Genomic DNA, 16,719 nt, shown 5'->3' with positions numbered 1-16,719 from the left:
TGGGCAGCTAATTGCTGAAGCCAGATGATGGCTACTTAGGGGTTCATTATACTATTCTGACGATTTTTTATTATGCTTTAAATTGTCCTTAACAATAAATTGGGTTTTTTAAAAGAGTCTGTTTTAGCAATGAAGTAACAGAAAGTTAACTAGGCTAGGTCTCTTCTGTTTGCATTCACAATACAAAATTTTTATCCTTCACATTTGAAACACCGCTTTCAGGAAGAGGATGTTGCTGTAGTCTCTGGTCACTAGAATATAAGATTCGTAGGGGCAGGGATTTGTCATGTGCCCAAGTGCCTAGAAAACAGTCTGGCACTTAGTAGGCATGTGGCGTACATTTGTTCAACAGAAAAAAAAAAAGAATGAATGAATGTCTCCTGAGAGACAGAAGAATCAGGGCCTGTGTGGATCTTTATTTTTTATTTTATTTTTTGTTTTTCAGATGGAGTTTTGCTCTTGTTGCCCAGGCTGGAGGGCGATGGCACAATCTCGGCTCACTGCAACCTCCACCTTCTGGGTTCAAGCGATTCTCCTGCCTCAGCCTCCCAAGTAGCTGGGATTACAGGTGTGCGCCACCACACCCAGCTAATTTTGTATTTTTAGTAGAGACAGGGTTTCTCCATGTTGGTCAGGCTGGTCTCGAACTCCTGACCTCAGGTGATCCGCCCGCCTCGGCCTCCCAAAGTGCTGGGATTACAGGCATGAGTCAACGCACCCAGCCTGTGTGGACCATTTTTAAACTCAATCTAAGGAAATGCTTCCTAACGAACTGTGTGGACATTGATTGGACCATCGCAGAGCTTTCACTCCCTCTTAGAATGTCCTCTGCACACCCTATCCTTTCTCCAAATGCCCAATTTACTATTTGAGAACTGGCTCAAACATGAAGCTTTCCCACGCCTATCCTCTCCACAGCCCATTACTCGGGCAGAGAGAGTACCTCTCTTCACAGAGTCCTATATGTACTCTCTCCAATACTTATCACATTGTATTTGTTGACAAATCAGCTTATCATGGAGACTGGCATAGAACAGTCCCTGTGTCAACTGATTAACAATTGGAAAGAATTAAATTCCCTGTTGCATAGGCTGTTTTAGTAGAGCCTGGACTGGCACTTTCTGGGGATCCTACAGAGGAGATGCAGGCATTATCCATTCAGACATTCATATTCATGGAGCGCCCACTGTATGCCAGGCCTGTAATATGCAACTGTGATACAATGAGAAATAAAAATCATTGAGTTACAGTCTTTGCAAAACTTGCAGGCTTCTAGGGGTCACAGAGAAGTAAATAAGCAATTACAATATGGTGTTATAGTACCAGAAGGGAAGCTCTAGATGCTAAGAAATCACACAGGAGAGATGTCTGGGTAAGGTTCAGGAGCCAATGTTAAGAAGTTCATTGGAAACTAAAGCATAAAGGATAAGTAAGAATACAGCAAAATGGAGGAAAGGGAAGGGTAGGAAAGTATTAGAGATCAGAGGAATTCGTTGAAGGTAAGACTGAAGGTCTTCTAGGATCTCTATAAATCTGAAAAATCTAGAATTTTAAGTTGTAGAATATATATCACAGACTCAAATCCAAGGCTGGGACAGAGTCCTGCGGAGGTGCTTTGAGAACTGTAAATACATACTTCTGAATTGGCCTTGAGCTGGCTTGCTTTCTTTATCTTTATTGTATGCAATAATTTGAACTGTGTAATTCTGGTCTGGCATAAGGCCTTGAATAATTGCTTTAGTTGCAGTGTTCTGCAGATTCAGCTGGTTAGTTTTTCCACCTATAATAAAAGAGAAAAATAAATCAGTTCTAAGAAATAAGGTTCACTGTGTACATTAAGAAACTTTATTAGTTAGCAATTATGGTGTTAAACAGTAAAGGCATTTTTTGAAATGTGTTTTATTGTATATATTTTAAAGTGTATATATTTAGAGTGTACATCATGATTTTTTTACATACATCAAGAGGTGAAGACATTTAAAAATACATACAATGGTATATATGTGTATTGCACCTAATTATAAAATAGTTTCCATCTTCCTTTTTAGCTGTACCCTTTTTACCTTAGATAACTAACATTGTCGAAATTAGAGAAAACCAAATTCACAAAAATATTTCATCATAACACACTACTGCTTTTATATAGCAGGAAAAGCCATAGTACAAGATTACAGGACAGCAAGCCCTCAACATCAGATATACTCTTCAAGGAAAGAATTCCACTTAAAAGTGAAGGGGGAGGCCAGGTGAGGAGGCTCACGCCTGTAATCCTTGCACTTTAGGAGGCCGAGGCAGGCAGATCACCTCAGGTCAGGGGTTTGAAACCAGCCTGGCCAATGTGGTGAAACCCCGTCTCTACTAAAAACACAAAAAATTAACCAGCCGTGGTGGTGTTTGTCTGTAGTCCCAGCTACTCAGGAGGCTGTGGCAGGACAATCGTTTGAACCCAGGAGGCAGAGGTTGCAGTTGAGCCGATATTGCGCCACTGCACTCCAGCCTGGGTGACAGACCGAGACTCCGCCTCAAAAAAAAAAATGTGAAGGGGAGATATGGGCAGGCCGAAGGTAATTATTTACACTGGAATTTTTTTCTACAGCCTCTCTAAAGTGAGTCAAAGCATCCTTGAAACATGAGCAATTTAATTATCTTAAATCTGACCACAAATGGCTGAGGATGCTGAAGGAATCACTCATTGACTGGCTACTTAAAAGTTGGCTTGGTTCATGAAAAGATTTCAAAATCCCATTACCTCTCCATCAGATTAGACTGACATCTAAGGCTTTCTTGAAAGTGCTGATGATAAATACTCAACTTTTATGCAGAATTCCAAATTTTACTTTTCTTCTCTAATTTTTGCCTGCAATTATGTGTCTGAGAAAAGGAAAATTAATTTAAAACTTCTGTCTCTCTAGCAGTACCAGCAAGAGAAGACTGAAATTTGCTGAATTACTCAAACATAATACAGATTATAATTTAATCATATGCCAATAAAATTAATATTTTTAAATCTGAAATTTGATGCTGCTATTATCTGGGCTGCCTGCTACTGGAGGGCAAAATGGAGTCTTTCTCTTGCCAAAACCCATTTCCTTATGTGTGTTTATGTTCAAGATGTTAAATCTGGTTTCAGGAACTTCTGTCATTTAAAACTCATCTACTACAAAGTGCACCTCATCACAATGTGTGTTTCACTAAAAAAAAGTTTCTCAAAAAACAAACCCTGTATATTAGAGTCCCTCTTTGAGAGTTATGGAGTGTATTATTTTATTAAAGGCTTTGAGATTCCTGAAACAAACAAACAAAAAAAGCTTTACACTCTGTTTAAACCAGCATTTCCCAAATTTATTTGACCATTAAACTATTTAGCTATATAATAGCTATTAGCATCCTACAGAATGCCATGGAACATGCTTTCAGAAAGGCTGGCAGAAACAATAGTTGGACCATATCTCATAGTGTTGAAACAGCTATAAACATTTTGCAGCTAAATGTATTTATTACTCTTTATTTACTATGTTTAATCAAATAGATACCAGATTGTCAAGACTGATTGTCTTGGGTTGCTACGGTAAGAACACTGTGGAAAATAAACCTAGCATTTATGAAGAAATAATTTGCTTTCATTCCCAATTTTTATTTTGTCATGGGAGATGTCTAAGCAAGAACTAGACATCTACTTCTTGGGTACACTCTTCAAGAGAGGATTGAAGGATTCAGATGAAGGTTTGTTTCAGAGGCTACCCAAGTCACTTCTACAATTCTGTGATTCCTCAGTAACACTTGTTGGGGGTACTTAATAGTTTGGTATTATCAGCAATTAATCAGAAAAAGTTAAGCTACCAATCACTTGAAGGAAAAAAAATTACCTTTCCAGATCAGACATGAGGGATTCTCAGAGGTAACAAAAAATAGTAACTTGTATTTTGACCTTTAGAATCATAAATGTTCAAGAATCTTTTAAATTTAAATTTCCCATGATAGCTTATTTAAAAAAAAATAAGCTATATTTTTAAAAATCAAAGACATTTCATAACTGAGTCATACTCCAAAATGAAAACTCTGAACAAAGTTTGAGAATATTGTTTTCCATAAGCAAGTCACTTCTGTATGCCACCATGGGAAAAGTGGACATCTGGTATTACTCAACCAGAAGTCATTCTAATGAGTCTATGGATAATATTTCTTAATGAAAGATATGTCAGGCCGGGCGTGATGGCTCACACCTGTAATCCCAGCACTTTGGGAGGCTGAGGCAGGTGGATCACTTGAGGTCAGGAGTTCAAGATCAGTCTGGCCAACATGGTGAAATCCCACATCTACTAAACATATAAACATTAGCCAGGCATGGTGGCAGGCGCCTGTAATCCCAGCTACTCGGGGGGCTGAGAGCAGAGAACCACTTGAACCTAAAAGGCAGAGAGGTTGCAGTGAGCCGAGATCGCACCTCTGCACTCCAGCCTGGGCAACAAAGAGCGAAACTCAGTCTCAAAAAATTTAAAAAATTAAAAAATAAATAAAAGATATGGCCTTTTGATGACCAAGCAAGAAACCAGGTGTTTCATCTGCTTGTCTTGTTTGAATGTTTACGTCAACTGTTGAGTAAGACGTCCACATTAATGAACAATACAGCATCTGTCTCCTTCACTGTATCTTTTGGGAAAAGGTCTACCACTGAAAGGCTTGTAGCTCCATATAACCCTCTTTATCACCAATAAAAAGAAAAAATAATTATTATGTTTACATAAATATATATTATACAAATATGTATTATTAAGTACTTACTATGTACTGTGTGAAAATGGATCCTTGGAGAACTAATGGGACCTGAGAGCATCTTTATGACAATCATAGGTAACATTTACTGAGCACTTACTATATGGCACCACTGTTCTAAGGGCTTTATATTTATTTTAGTCTTCACAACCAGTACTTCTCAAATTTAATGTGCATAGGAATCACCTGGGGATCTTTTTAAAATTCAGACGCTGGTTGAAGAGGTCAAGGGTAGAGCCCAGTATTCTGCATTTCTAAGAAGCTCTCAGGTAATGCCAATGCTGCTGATCCCAGATCAACCTTGAGTTGCAAATTCATAGAAAACTCCATGGGGTGGGTACAAATATTGTTTGCTCATTGTATAGAATAAACTTGAGGCACTGAGTCATTAACTTGCCTGAATCACACTACTTATAAGTGACAGAATCAAGTTTTGAATTCAAGCAATCCAGTTGTTGATCCCATCTTCATCTTCATAACAACCATGTAGCAGAGGCAATTTCCCTATATGGTCTGTATTATTTTAGCTTATTATATTCACATAATAAAAACATAAAATATGAGAAAGAAAAATTCAACCAAATGATGTTGAAAGATACTTCATTATTTAAAGACACTTAATTTAAAGCTTCTTTAAATAATAAAGTATCTTTAAGCATCATTTAAGTATCATCTTTAAAATAAAGATGCTTAATTTAAAGCATCCTTAAATAACTATTCGTGATCAAAAAATGTGTTCAACTTATGTTTTTCCTGCCTTATCACTTATTTTCACAATGTCCACTTAGCCTTTCTAATTTTAATGTATAATGCTGAATATTATTCTATTGAGTTAATTAATAATAGTTTATTCAACTATCAAAACTATTGGACACTCAGGTGCATTGTATATTTAAGTTCCAATGAATTCAAAGTATTCATCTTATAACTAAACAGAGAAAATAAAACTTGTTGATTGTCTGATAATTTGGTCTAAAAAGAACTGGAGCCAAGAGTCATTCTTTACTCTTTGGGGAACATTATTACCTTGATTAGAGGGTAAGATTTTAAACACTGAAGATTAAACAAACCAAAAGCTTTCAAAAAATCCTAACACAATGCTTGGCACTATATGTTTTTAGTTGCCTATGCATGAAAAGTTGCTAATGCTCTACAAAACAAAGTCAATTGTTTTTACCTGAAGTTGGAGTCACAAGAAGTTTGTAACCACCAAATTTCCCTCTTGGAGCCTTCCATGAAATCTGTATACTGTCATGAGATATTACATTATATCTTAACCTTGTGGGTGGAGCCACTGAAAAGGAAGAACAAAAATGATGTAAACATTGTAACATTTAAGCTTCTATTTGTTAAATCAGAAAATCAAAGTAGTATAATAAAAATACACACAAAAGACTTCATCAGCCTCAAAATATATAATATATATACATATGCTTTTTGAGATGGAGTCTCGCTCTGTTGCCCAGGCTGGAGTGCAGTGGCACGATCTCAGCTCACTACAACCTCTGCCTCTTGGGTTCAAACAATTCTCTGCCTCAGCCTCCTGAGTAGCTGGGATTACTGGCACGTGCCACCACACCCGGCTAATTTTCTTGAATTTTTAGTAGAGACGGGGTTTCACCATCTTGGCCAGGCTGGTCTTGAACTCCTGATCTCATGATCCACCCGCCTCAGCCTCCCAAAGTGCTGGGATTACAGGCATAAGCCACCACGCCTGGCTATAATATATATTATTTTTTACAACCTCACTAATGAACTGATCAGTTTGCAAGATAACACAAAACTAAAGGCATTTGTTTCTTACCCAAGGGATATCCATTTGTCAAACAGTAGTGACCTTATGACAAAGAGCTAAGACCAAGTGTTAGAATGTAATACTCTAGCCTAGTTTAATAATTGAAGCCAATTTTGTAAAATGCTTTCATTATGTTACAAGGATAAATTTTTCTCCTTGAAACATGTGAGCTTCTATAATCTACTCTACTGAGACCTGTTGTTTGTCCTTAGGTTTTTCACTTTGGTAATTCAATATTTTTGATTATATGATAATTTGAGAGGGCTATTACGGATATATTATGGTAATAAGATATTCATTTAAAAACATTTGAGAAAATGATTGTAAAGGCATTCAAGACCAAGTAAAAGATAATTATGTTTTATAAACTTGGATCCAGTTTTCAAGGATAGCTGATTTATACCTGTCAGAAAGATACAAAGCACATGGTCATGAATCAGCCCAGAATGTTTTATCTTTTCTGACAGTTTACAAAAATGAGTAGATCTGTATTACTTTTTGTGTAGGTCATTCAAACTTCAAAACACATTTCTGGAACGCTACACAAATGTTCCAGTATTTCAAAAAAGCTAAGAACGTTTTTATTACATACTCTCTAAATTAGTTTGTTAGAAAAGAAAAGTTAATACTTCATGGAAAAGTTAGCCTTTTTTATCCACTTTTAAGCCCAGTCTCTCTTTCTCATTTTAAAAAACGGAGTGTAGAGAAAAGAAACAAACATTCTCCTACATAGGCACGGGGTATAACATGGGGTTTGGCTGTTAGTTTCATTCTTGGTTCTACCACTTAGCTAATAACCTTGAGCGTGTTATTGTTTTTTCCAAAACCTGAGTTTCTTTATTTTTAGAAAAGGTGATGGCAATACTTTTTGCAAAGGAGAGATGACAACTTTAAATAGGATAATGGATATCATGAATATAATGCATTATAATAGGGAGTCAATAAATATTTGTTCCCTTTCCCCTACTTCATGTAATGATTCAGCTTAAAGGCTCACTTAATCTTCAAAACATACATTGCTATTCCAATTTTATAGATAAAGGAACCAAGGTGCAACTAAGGCACTTGCCCAAGTTCACATACGGATGAAGGACAATCTCTGACCCCAGATGAAATGCACTGTTTCTTTGAAAGATGATTCATATTAAGAAGTCACCCTCGGCCAGGCAGGGTGGCTCATGCCTGTAATCCCAGCACTTTGGGAGGCCAAGATGGGTGGATCACCTGAGATCAGGAGTTTGAGACCAGCCTGACCAACATGGTGAAACCCCATCTCTACTAAAAATACAGAATTAGCCAGGTGTGGTGGCACACGCCTGTAGTCCCAGCTACTCAGGAGGCTGAGACAGGAGAATTAATTGAATCCAGGAGGCAGAGACTGCCGGGAGCTGAGATCAGGCTACTGCACTCCAGCCTGGACGAGACAGAGAGAGACTCCATCTCAAAAAAAAAAAAAAAAAAAAAAGTCACCCTTCATTGAGCTAGATGAATGAAGAATTTACTACTCCACAAACTGAAATCAGTATGAAATCAGATGAAAGCATCTGAAATCAGTAAGCACTGAAAGACACAATCTTAAGAATAGATTTTCTTTCTATTTGTCCTTTACTATCTCTAAGTAGAGAATGCTAGCCATGCTGAATAAAAACATTAGCTTCCTGTTCTCAATGTGACATGAATGGAAGAAAGAGTTTACATTTCTCTGGCTAATGAGAAAGCATAAATTTATCATAAGAATAACTGTTTTCAAATGGAAGAGGAAGGTGCTGAACCTAACATTTGGATGAACAGAAAACTGTTACTATTTTGCTTAGTCATCAACTTGAGAAGAAAATTTATTAATAGATAGGTTCTTATTATTTATGGAAGAAAATTAAAAGTAAGAATTTTTAAATATTAAAAATATATGCAAGTTTCTGAGTAAAATCAAGTCAGTGGACTAGTAAATGTCATTGCCCAAGTTTTTGCATGAATGAGCTGCTGAAAGAAAGCTGTCTGGGGAACCATCAAGTGGAAAAGTACAAATAGGATGGAGGCTTCAATCTAGGAAATTCCAAGAGAGTCAATGATTCCATTAGCACTCCAGGTGTGTTGACATCTCAAAACAGCAAACAACATTCAGGATTCCTAGGTTAAAAATTACTAAATTTTCTATCCATGCTACTATTCTTTAAATGTCATCTGAGTTTATAGCCCTCAACATCTCTTAGTCAATAGACTAAGATTTGGCTTCCAAATCTCCAGTAGAAAATGAGGGCAACGTGGAGCATGTTCAGGTAATCTGGATGATGTTCTAGAACCAAGAGTGGCATCGGCTTCCATTCAATTGCTCAAGAAAACAAAGTGTAAAATTGTTGAAGCAAATGCAACGACCAAATCCGTCAATACTCAACTCTTTCATTAATTTACAAATGATTCAACTGTCTACATTCCTATTATAACTGCTAGCCAAAAACAATATCATTATTACCTTTTATCAACAGCCCACATCTATTGCCTATAGAAGCATAAATACCCTCACCATCATTAAAAGGAGATCTTGGTTAAACATAACATACACATTTTCTTTAGGTTTTTGCCTTTAGGGTAGAAAATATTGAAAAGAAGAAATGCTAGTTAAAAAACAAAGAGGCCTGAGGTCACAGCTGTGGATTTCAAAGTCAGCTTTTTCCCCCTTTCAGAAGGCACTGGGACTGGAGCCAAAGCAAGGGCAGCAGGATTGACAGAAACGCTTTAAGTGCCATGGAGAAATAATCGCTCTTATCTCATGGAACAAAACTTTGTGTACATTTTATACCAGACCCATGATTTTTCTGTTTGCAAGCACAGAGGAAGTACTTTTTTTAACATATACTTAACTTCCATTAATAATTATAAACGCTTGCATGAACTTGACTGAAAAATTAATTTATGTCAGTTCAAATCCTAGTCTTTTAAAAAAGACGAACATCAAGTGTAAAGTTTGATTTCCAGCACACACCAAGAGCCCAGAGGAAACCAACAGACTCATCCTTTGCATGGTGAAGTGTAAAAGATGAGATTGCACATGAGATTAGGCCTGATATAAGATCTGTGAATATATAAACATCATCCCAAAGGGAGACTGAGGGGGAAGACTGAGGAGCGGCTACCCATTATCTTCCACTCCATTGCAAGGTAAGGCTTGTTACTGAAAGTGTAGGGGCATTTTTCTTCTGCTGTGCTGTGTTGTGCTTTGTTTGTGAAGGAAGATTTTCTTTAAGCTCAAAGAATACCACTGCAATCATTCCCACAGAGGCTCATAGGCAGGAGAGAAATGTTTATGTCATGTCATTGAAGCCTCACTATTATCAAGCATTTACGAAATTCTGTTTCATAATCTATTCATTAAAGAGTTGACTTTTGGCTGTCCCTTTCTTCCCTCCTTCTTTCCTTCCTTTCTTCTCATCTGAATTTGAACGCTTACGGTTTTGTCAAGTGACAATCTACGTAAAGATACTTATTTTAATAAAATATTCACATTTGTTTATTAAAACGCTAGTTTTTACACAGGGACACTGAAATGGACATCTTGTGTTCTTCCCTACCCATAATCGCATCTCCTCTTCCTTATATGACAGCATCCTGGTTTTCTTCCAAGGAACAACACTGCCTCCCCCACTGCATAGGGCCAACCATCCTCCCCTGGCTAAAGGCTGGGAAAATCACTCAAACCAGGTCAAGCAGACTCTCCCAAGAATCTGAAACTTGACTCCAGTGATGCAAGGATGGAAAATAACTCCAGTCGTTCCAATGACATGCCCTAAGGAAAATGGTCACTAGTTTCTACAGACTGTATCCCAGAGGATTTCCCAGATTCCTATCCTTTTCAAAGCTTGATTATTTACTTTTACTTTGATTATATGAGCTACTGCATTACCTACTGGTGAATACATTTTTGCTTAGTTGACCAGAGAAAATTTATTTTATTCACAACCAAAAATTTCTGGCTGATAAAGATAATGCAGCATGAATCACACTGAGAGTTTTTACCTCTTTAAAACATATTTTAGGATGCTAAGTTGATAGGGCAACCAATTATATTTATTTTTAAAAGACTTTTAAACAGCAGAAAAGTATTTGGCTATTTTTCCAAGTAATCTAAAAACAAAAAAATTCTTTTTTGATTATTGGCGGGGTACAGTGGCTCATGTCTGTAATCCCAGCACTTTGGGAGGCCAAGGCAGGCAGATTCATTGAGCCCAGGAGTTTGAGACCAGCCTGGGCAACATGGCAAAACACCATCTCTAAAACGTATATACAAAAATCAGTTGAGTGTGGTTGCATGGGCCTGTGGTCCCAGCTACTCAGGAGGCTGAGATAGGAGGATCACTTGAGCCCAGGACGTGGAGGCCATGATCGCACCACTGCACTCCAGCCTGGGCGACATAGCAAGACTCTGGCTCAACAAATAAAATAAAATACAAAAACTTTAGCTTTTTATGTTAGTCATTTTTTTCAGTTAAATGTACTGCCTAAATGTTTTATAAATCGGAGCAATTAAATTTTGAGAGACTTTTACTGTAGGATATGCTACAGGGTTTTTTTTTTAATGTGGTTTAGAACCTCATATGTTGTAATTTCATGATCCATTATAAAGATGCTGAAAACAGCTGTAAGGAAAATATTCTCAACTTTTCAAATGTGTTTGGCTACTAACAGCAAGAAATAAGTGTCAACAGGTGAACACAGATGTCTTTATAAAGTTAAAGCTAGCCCCTATGCGAAGTCTCCAATTTTCTATGCGTTGAGGTTTTTAAATGACAGTTATTTTACCTTCAGTGGCTCCTTCCTGTAACCATCCAAAACAAACATCGCTAGAACCAGGTACATATTTACTGTGAAACTTCCAAGAAAGTGTGGATCCCATCACTCTGTTATTGCTGCACGCATTTTTCTCCTACAGCCATCACACTACTTTTTCTGTATTCTAGTTCATTTAACAACTTGTCTTGAAAAGAAGATGCTGGAATAATCCAGGTTTAAACAGTTATTTGAGCCAATGTAGGTTCACAGGTCCTGGAGAGGGAACATTTTTCATAAAATATTCCATGGAGAGACTAAATGGTAAAGCACATTCTGTGGATTAGCAATTAAGGAGCAAGAATTAATTTCCTGTATGTCTTTTTTTTTTTTTTTTTTTTTTTTTTTTTGAGATGGAATCTCGCTGTGTCGCCCAGGCTGGAGTGCAGTGGTGCGATCTCGGCTCACTGCAAGCTCCGCCTCCCAGGTTCACGCCATTCTCCTGCCTCAGCCTCCCTAGTAGCTAGGACTACAGACTATCGGCGCCCGCCACCACGCCCGGCTAATTTTTTTTTGTATTTTTAGTAGAGACGCGGTTTCACCGTGTTAGCCAGGATGGTCTCGATCTCCTGACCTCGTGATCCGCCCGCCTCGGCCTCCCAAAGTGCTGCGATTACAGACGTGAGCCATACTGTATGTCTTTTAATACTAGCTATATTTGTTGATTATTGTTACTATAATAAATTTCAAAATCTTAGTGGCTTAAAACAACAGACATGTACTATCTTACAGTTCTAGGGGTCAGAAGTTTGAAATCAATCTCACCGGGCTAAAAGGATGGTGTCGGAAGGGCTGAATTTCTTTCTGTAGGGGAGAATCACTCAATCATTGTCTTACCTTTTCTAACTTCTAGAGGCTTCCCACATTCCTTGACTTGTGGTCTCTTTCCATCTTCAAAGCCAGCAGTACCCAGCCAAGTTTTTCTCACCTGGCCGCTGACAGTGGCTGCCCTATCTCCCTCTTCCATATTTAAAACTTTTTGCAGTTACATTGGGCCCACCCAGATAATCCAGGCTAACCTCCCTATTTTAAGGTCAACTGATTAACAAACAATTCAATCTGACATCTTAATTCCCCCTTGCCATATAACATATTCACAAGTTCTGAAGATTATATGTGAATATATTTGCAGGTATATTATTCTGCCTACCACATTGATTTTGCTTTTTTTTTTTGAGACAGAGTCGTGCTCTGTTGCCCAGGCTGGAGTGCAGTGGCACCATCTCAGCTCACTGCAACCTCCACCTCCCGGGTTCAGGCAATTCTCGTGCCTCAGCCTCCTGAGCAGCTGGGACTACAGGCGTGCACCATCATGCCAGGCTAATTTTTTGTATTTTTAGTAGAGACGGGGTTTCACCATATTGGCCAGACTGATCTCAAACTCCTGACCTCATGATCTGCCTGCCTTAGCCTCCCAAAGTGCTGGGATTATAGACGTGAGCCACCGGACTATTTTTTTTTCTCTGAAAATGTCTATTTGGCTTTGCAAATTAATGTCAAATTTGGCCACCCCACAGGAACTCACTACTAAATTTGCTTTAAAAGCAGAAAATCAATCCAATAAAGCAATTCATATTTTTTATTCCTTGCTCAAAATCAGTCATGTAAATAAGAGGCGTAATGGTAGAAATAAGATGAGGTTTCTCAAAGGTCTCACATATTTTCCTAATCAGCAAAACCAAAGACCTCTAAAGCTTTTCTTATTGAGGTTTCCCCCAGTGTGCAGCCACCATCTTCCTTCTTGAAAATTTCTCCAGCCTTCACTTATCATCCACTACATTCCCCTGACTCTCCTTATAATTGAGGTTAGAATTTTTTTTTTTACTCTTTCAATCAGTCATTTTTCTTCTATTAAACTCTTATTGAACTCTATTGATGTTTGGCAGACTTCATTCTCACCTCTTTCCACTTTGATATCCCTTCCTAATTCTAGTTCTAAGGCTTCAAAAATCCTTATAAGTGAATTCCTAAATAAAATACAATTCGAATATAATCTCCTGCGCTGATCTTTTTTCCCTAAACTCCAGACCACCAACTGCCTACCAGCCATCTCCACCTGAATGTCCCACAGACACCTTAAGCTCCATATATTTGTCTAAAACTGAACTCATTGTCTTCTACTTGTTTAAACTCTTCAACAAATGTCTACTATGACTGAAACATTGCTCTGTACTAGAGATAAAGACACTAAAGAGAGAACTATTGGCTTTTATGAGCTGAGGTAAATAAACAATTACAATGCAAAGATATAGAAGCAGTAATGACACAGGGGTCAAGATGAAAGACCCCATCTGCTCAGGTCTCCATCAAGAAACTTGATTTATCTTCAATATTTCCCTGTCTTTTGTCTGTCTCCACTTATAATCAGCAGACAACTTTTCTCTCTTATACCCCTTAAATGATTCTTAGATGCATTCTCTCTAATCACATTGCCTACTTCCAGCCTTCAACACCTACTTCATGGACAATTTAGTATATTTTAATGATCTCTCATGCCTTGTTTGTTCCTATCCCTCAAACCCCCACGAGTTGCAAATATGAGAATCATCGATATTGCTATTAGAGTGTTTTTCTCAAAAACAGAGTTGTTTAAAATCTTCCATAATCTGGCTTCAATCTATCTTTCTATCTTTGTCTTTGCCACACTTCACCCCCAACATAACTTATATTGCAATTTATTTGCTTACAGCCCTGTCTCCCTAGTACAGTAACCTGGTTGAAGGCAAAAAATAAATAAATAGGTCTTATTTAGCTTTGTATCTTGAACTTGACACATAGAATATGCCCCATAAGTGTTCACTTAAAACAGAATTTGGTGGCTGGGCACGATGGTTCACACCTGTAATCCCAGCACTTTGGGAGGCCAAGGAGGATGGATCACTTGAGGTCAGGAGTTCGAGACCAGCCTGACCAACATGGTGAAACCCCCTCTCTACTAAAAACACAAAATTAGCTGGGCTTGGTGGCGCATGCCTGTAATCCCAGCTACTTGGGAGGCTGGGGCAGGAGAACTGCTTCAACGCAGGAGGCAGAGGTTGCAGTGAGCCGAGACTGTGCCATTTGCCATTGCACTCCAGCCTGGGAAACAAGAGCAAAACTCCGTCTCAAAAAAAAAAACAAAAAAACAGAATTTGGCTAACAATATTCATCCGGTAGACAGCATCCTTGAAAGTATCCCGTAAGAGCTATATATGATCAGTTATTCCACAAATGACCACTTCTGAATTATGCTAGACTGAGATAGCAACTCTGGAGGGCTTAGCAACTTGCCCGCCCTTTGTTTCTAAGAATCTGTGTCTTGTATCCTGGAGTTTAGAAGATAAGTGATCTAGAATTTCCTAATTGCCACAGCTAAAAGCATTCTTTCATCAACATAAATAACATAAGCAGAATGTGTCTACCCAACTGCCTGCTGTGTGTTCAATGAAGTAGTTGGAAATACAGTTCCTTAACCCCAGGTGTATAATAGCAGTTTGTGGACGCAAAAAGTCAAGTTCCATTTCTTTCCAAACAGGTATGCCTCCCTTAAAGGAAACAGTGTGTGGTGGTTCATGCATTGATCTTTTCTACAACCCTCAATGCCAAACATTAGACATTAGCATTCCTAAAATCACTTTATCACACTTACAATTCCTTGCTCAGCTGATAAATAACATTTCATCACCAACACTTCAGTCTCTGTAGACTCCCATGTTTGTCTAATAATATCACTGTGCACAGTTGTGCATATTCAGAAGTTAGCACATTCTTTTCAGATAAATATTTTTGGCTTTGCGGGACACATAGTTTCTGTCATGACTGTTTAATTCTATCACTGTAGCATGAAAGTAGCCACAGACAATATGTAAACAAATGTGCATGACGTGCTCCACTAAAACTTTATTTATAGAACTAGGCAGTGGGCCAGATTTGGCCCACAGGTAGTTTTTCAGCCCCAGACTTACTTTATAAAAATGAATGGAAATCAAAAATAAAAGTTCCCATCCCAGGAATGCAAAGAGTAGATTTCACAAATTAAGTTTAATTAAAACAAAGCTAGAAATCATTAGGAATGCTTGAAATGGCATATTGGCAGGCTCTGTCAGGCCCTTATAACGTTCAGACTATGTGCTCAGTTTTTAAGAAAAGGGGCAAAATCAAGGACCAGGTATGAAATGATAGAAATATCCTGTACATTATGTAAGAGACAAGACGTGATTAGGATACACACACACTCACATTACAGTTCTTTATTAATACAGCTGTAAAAATAGGGCTTTATTCATAAAGCAATTTAATTATTAGAGCATTATTAATATAACTGATATCGTAACATAAAAATTTGACTTTCACTGATTAAACTTGCACAGGCTTTTCAGAAGCACTTTAAGAATAGGCCAGGCATGGTGGCTCACACCTGTAATCCCAGCACTTCAGAAGGCCGAGGTGCGCAGATCACGAGATCAGGAGTTCGAGAGCAGCCTGGCCAATATGGTGAAACCCTGTTTCTACTAAAAATACAAAAATTATCCGGGCATGGTGGCTCATGCCTGTAGTCCCAGCTACTTGGGAGGCTGAGGCAGGAAAATTGCTTGAACCTGACAGGCAGAGGTTGCAGTGAGCCAAGATCATACCTGGGCTACAGAGCAAGACTCTGACTCAAAAAAAAAAAAAAAAAAAGAATGACCTATTTAACCAATTGCCACAAAATCACTATGCTCAGTCACTGGTGAGGTTGTAATCCTCATCAAAGATGTGTATATTTCTACAGTGCAAACAGTTGGTAAAACTCAGTAAAAGCCGACATATTGTTAGGATAAATAAAATAAAACGATAATCAGAAACAAGAAAGCTAGAGTCCCAGACCCTACTGATTCTCAAAGTTTTCAATTACCTTGACCTTGGACGATGGTGCAGAAATAAACAATTGCCAAAAAAGGTGGAAGCAACCAGTACCGCATCTTGCGCTGGAAAATCTTCATTTTATTTTCTGCTTTTTACATGGGGTGTAGCAGCCACCTAGAAACAGAGAGAACAGGAACATTTTTGAGAAGGCTGAAAATAAAGTATATGTAATCATTTAGGACAGGCGAATAAGCCAACATGGATTAGTATTGTCAGGAAGTAATTAATTCCCTAGAGCATCATGCATTTCACTTAAAATACAAACTGATGAGGAAAAGACTTTTTAGAAGATGCTGTAAATGGACAGAATGATTTGAAATATTTGGAAGAGAACTTCAGAATGTACTTTGTGACTCTTCCCTATGGACATAAATTGCATAGTGAATTTCCCAAGTGGATAAATTTCATAATTTTACCTGAAATTAGCATTATCATCAATCCCAATG

At 37.9% G+C, this 16,719-nt stretch overlaps 1 protein-coding gene across 2 annotated transcripts in view; it reads right to left on the bottom strand.

The window, feature by feature from the left end:
- Window positions 1–16,719, bottom strand: part of COL14A1 (collagen type XIV alpha 1 chain) — a 249,603-nt gene that overhangs the window by 210,621 nt on the left and 22,263 nt on the right. For both annotated transcript variants that reach the window (XM_055349252.2, XM_004047478.5), the window contains exons 2-4: window positions 16,263–16,387; window positions 5,951–6,067; window positions 1,637–1,780 (exon numbers count right to left, since the gene is read on the bottom strand). In XM_055349252.2, coding sequence (XP_055205227.2) covers window positions 1,637–1,780; window positions 5,951–6,067; window positions 16,263–16,350 — 349 coding nt within the window. In that variant the 5' untranslated portion in view covers window positions 16,351–16,387. The remainder of the gene's footprint in view (window positions 1–1,636; window positions 1,781–5,950; window positions 6,068–16,262; window positions 16,388–16,719) is intronic.

Source organism: Gorilla gorilla, chromosome 7 (assembly GCF_029281585.2).
Source record: "Gorilla gorilla gorilla isolate KB3781 chromosome 7, NHGRI_mGorGor1-v2.1_pri, whole genome shotgun sequence".
Lineage (NCBI taxonomy): Eukaryota > Metazoa > Chordata > Mammalia > Primates > Hominidae > Gorilla > Gorilla gorilla.
The sequence above is the reverse complement of the archived record's forward strand: the minus strand, read 5'-3'. Positions and strand labels throughout refer to the sequence as shown.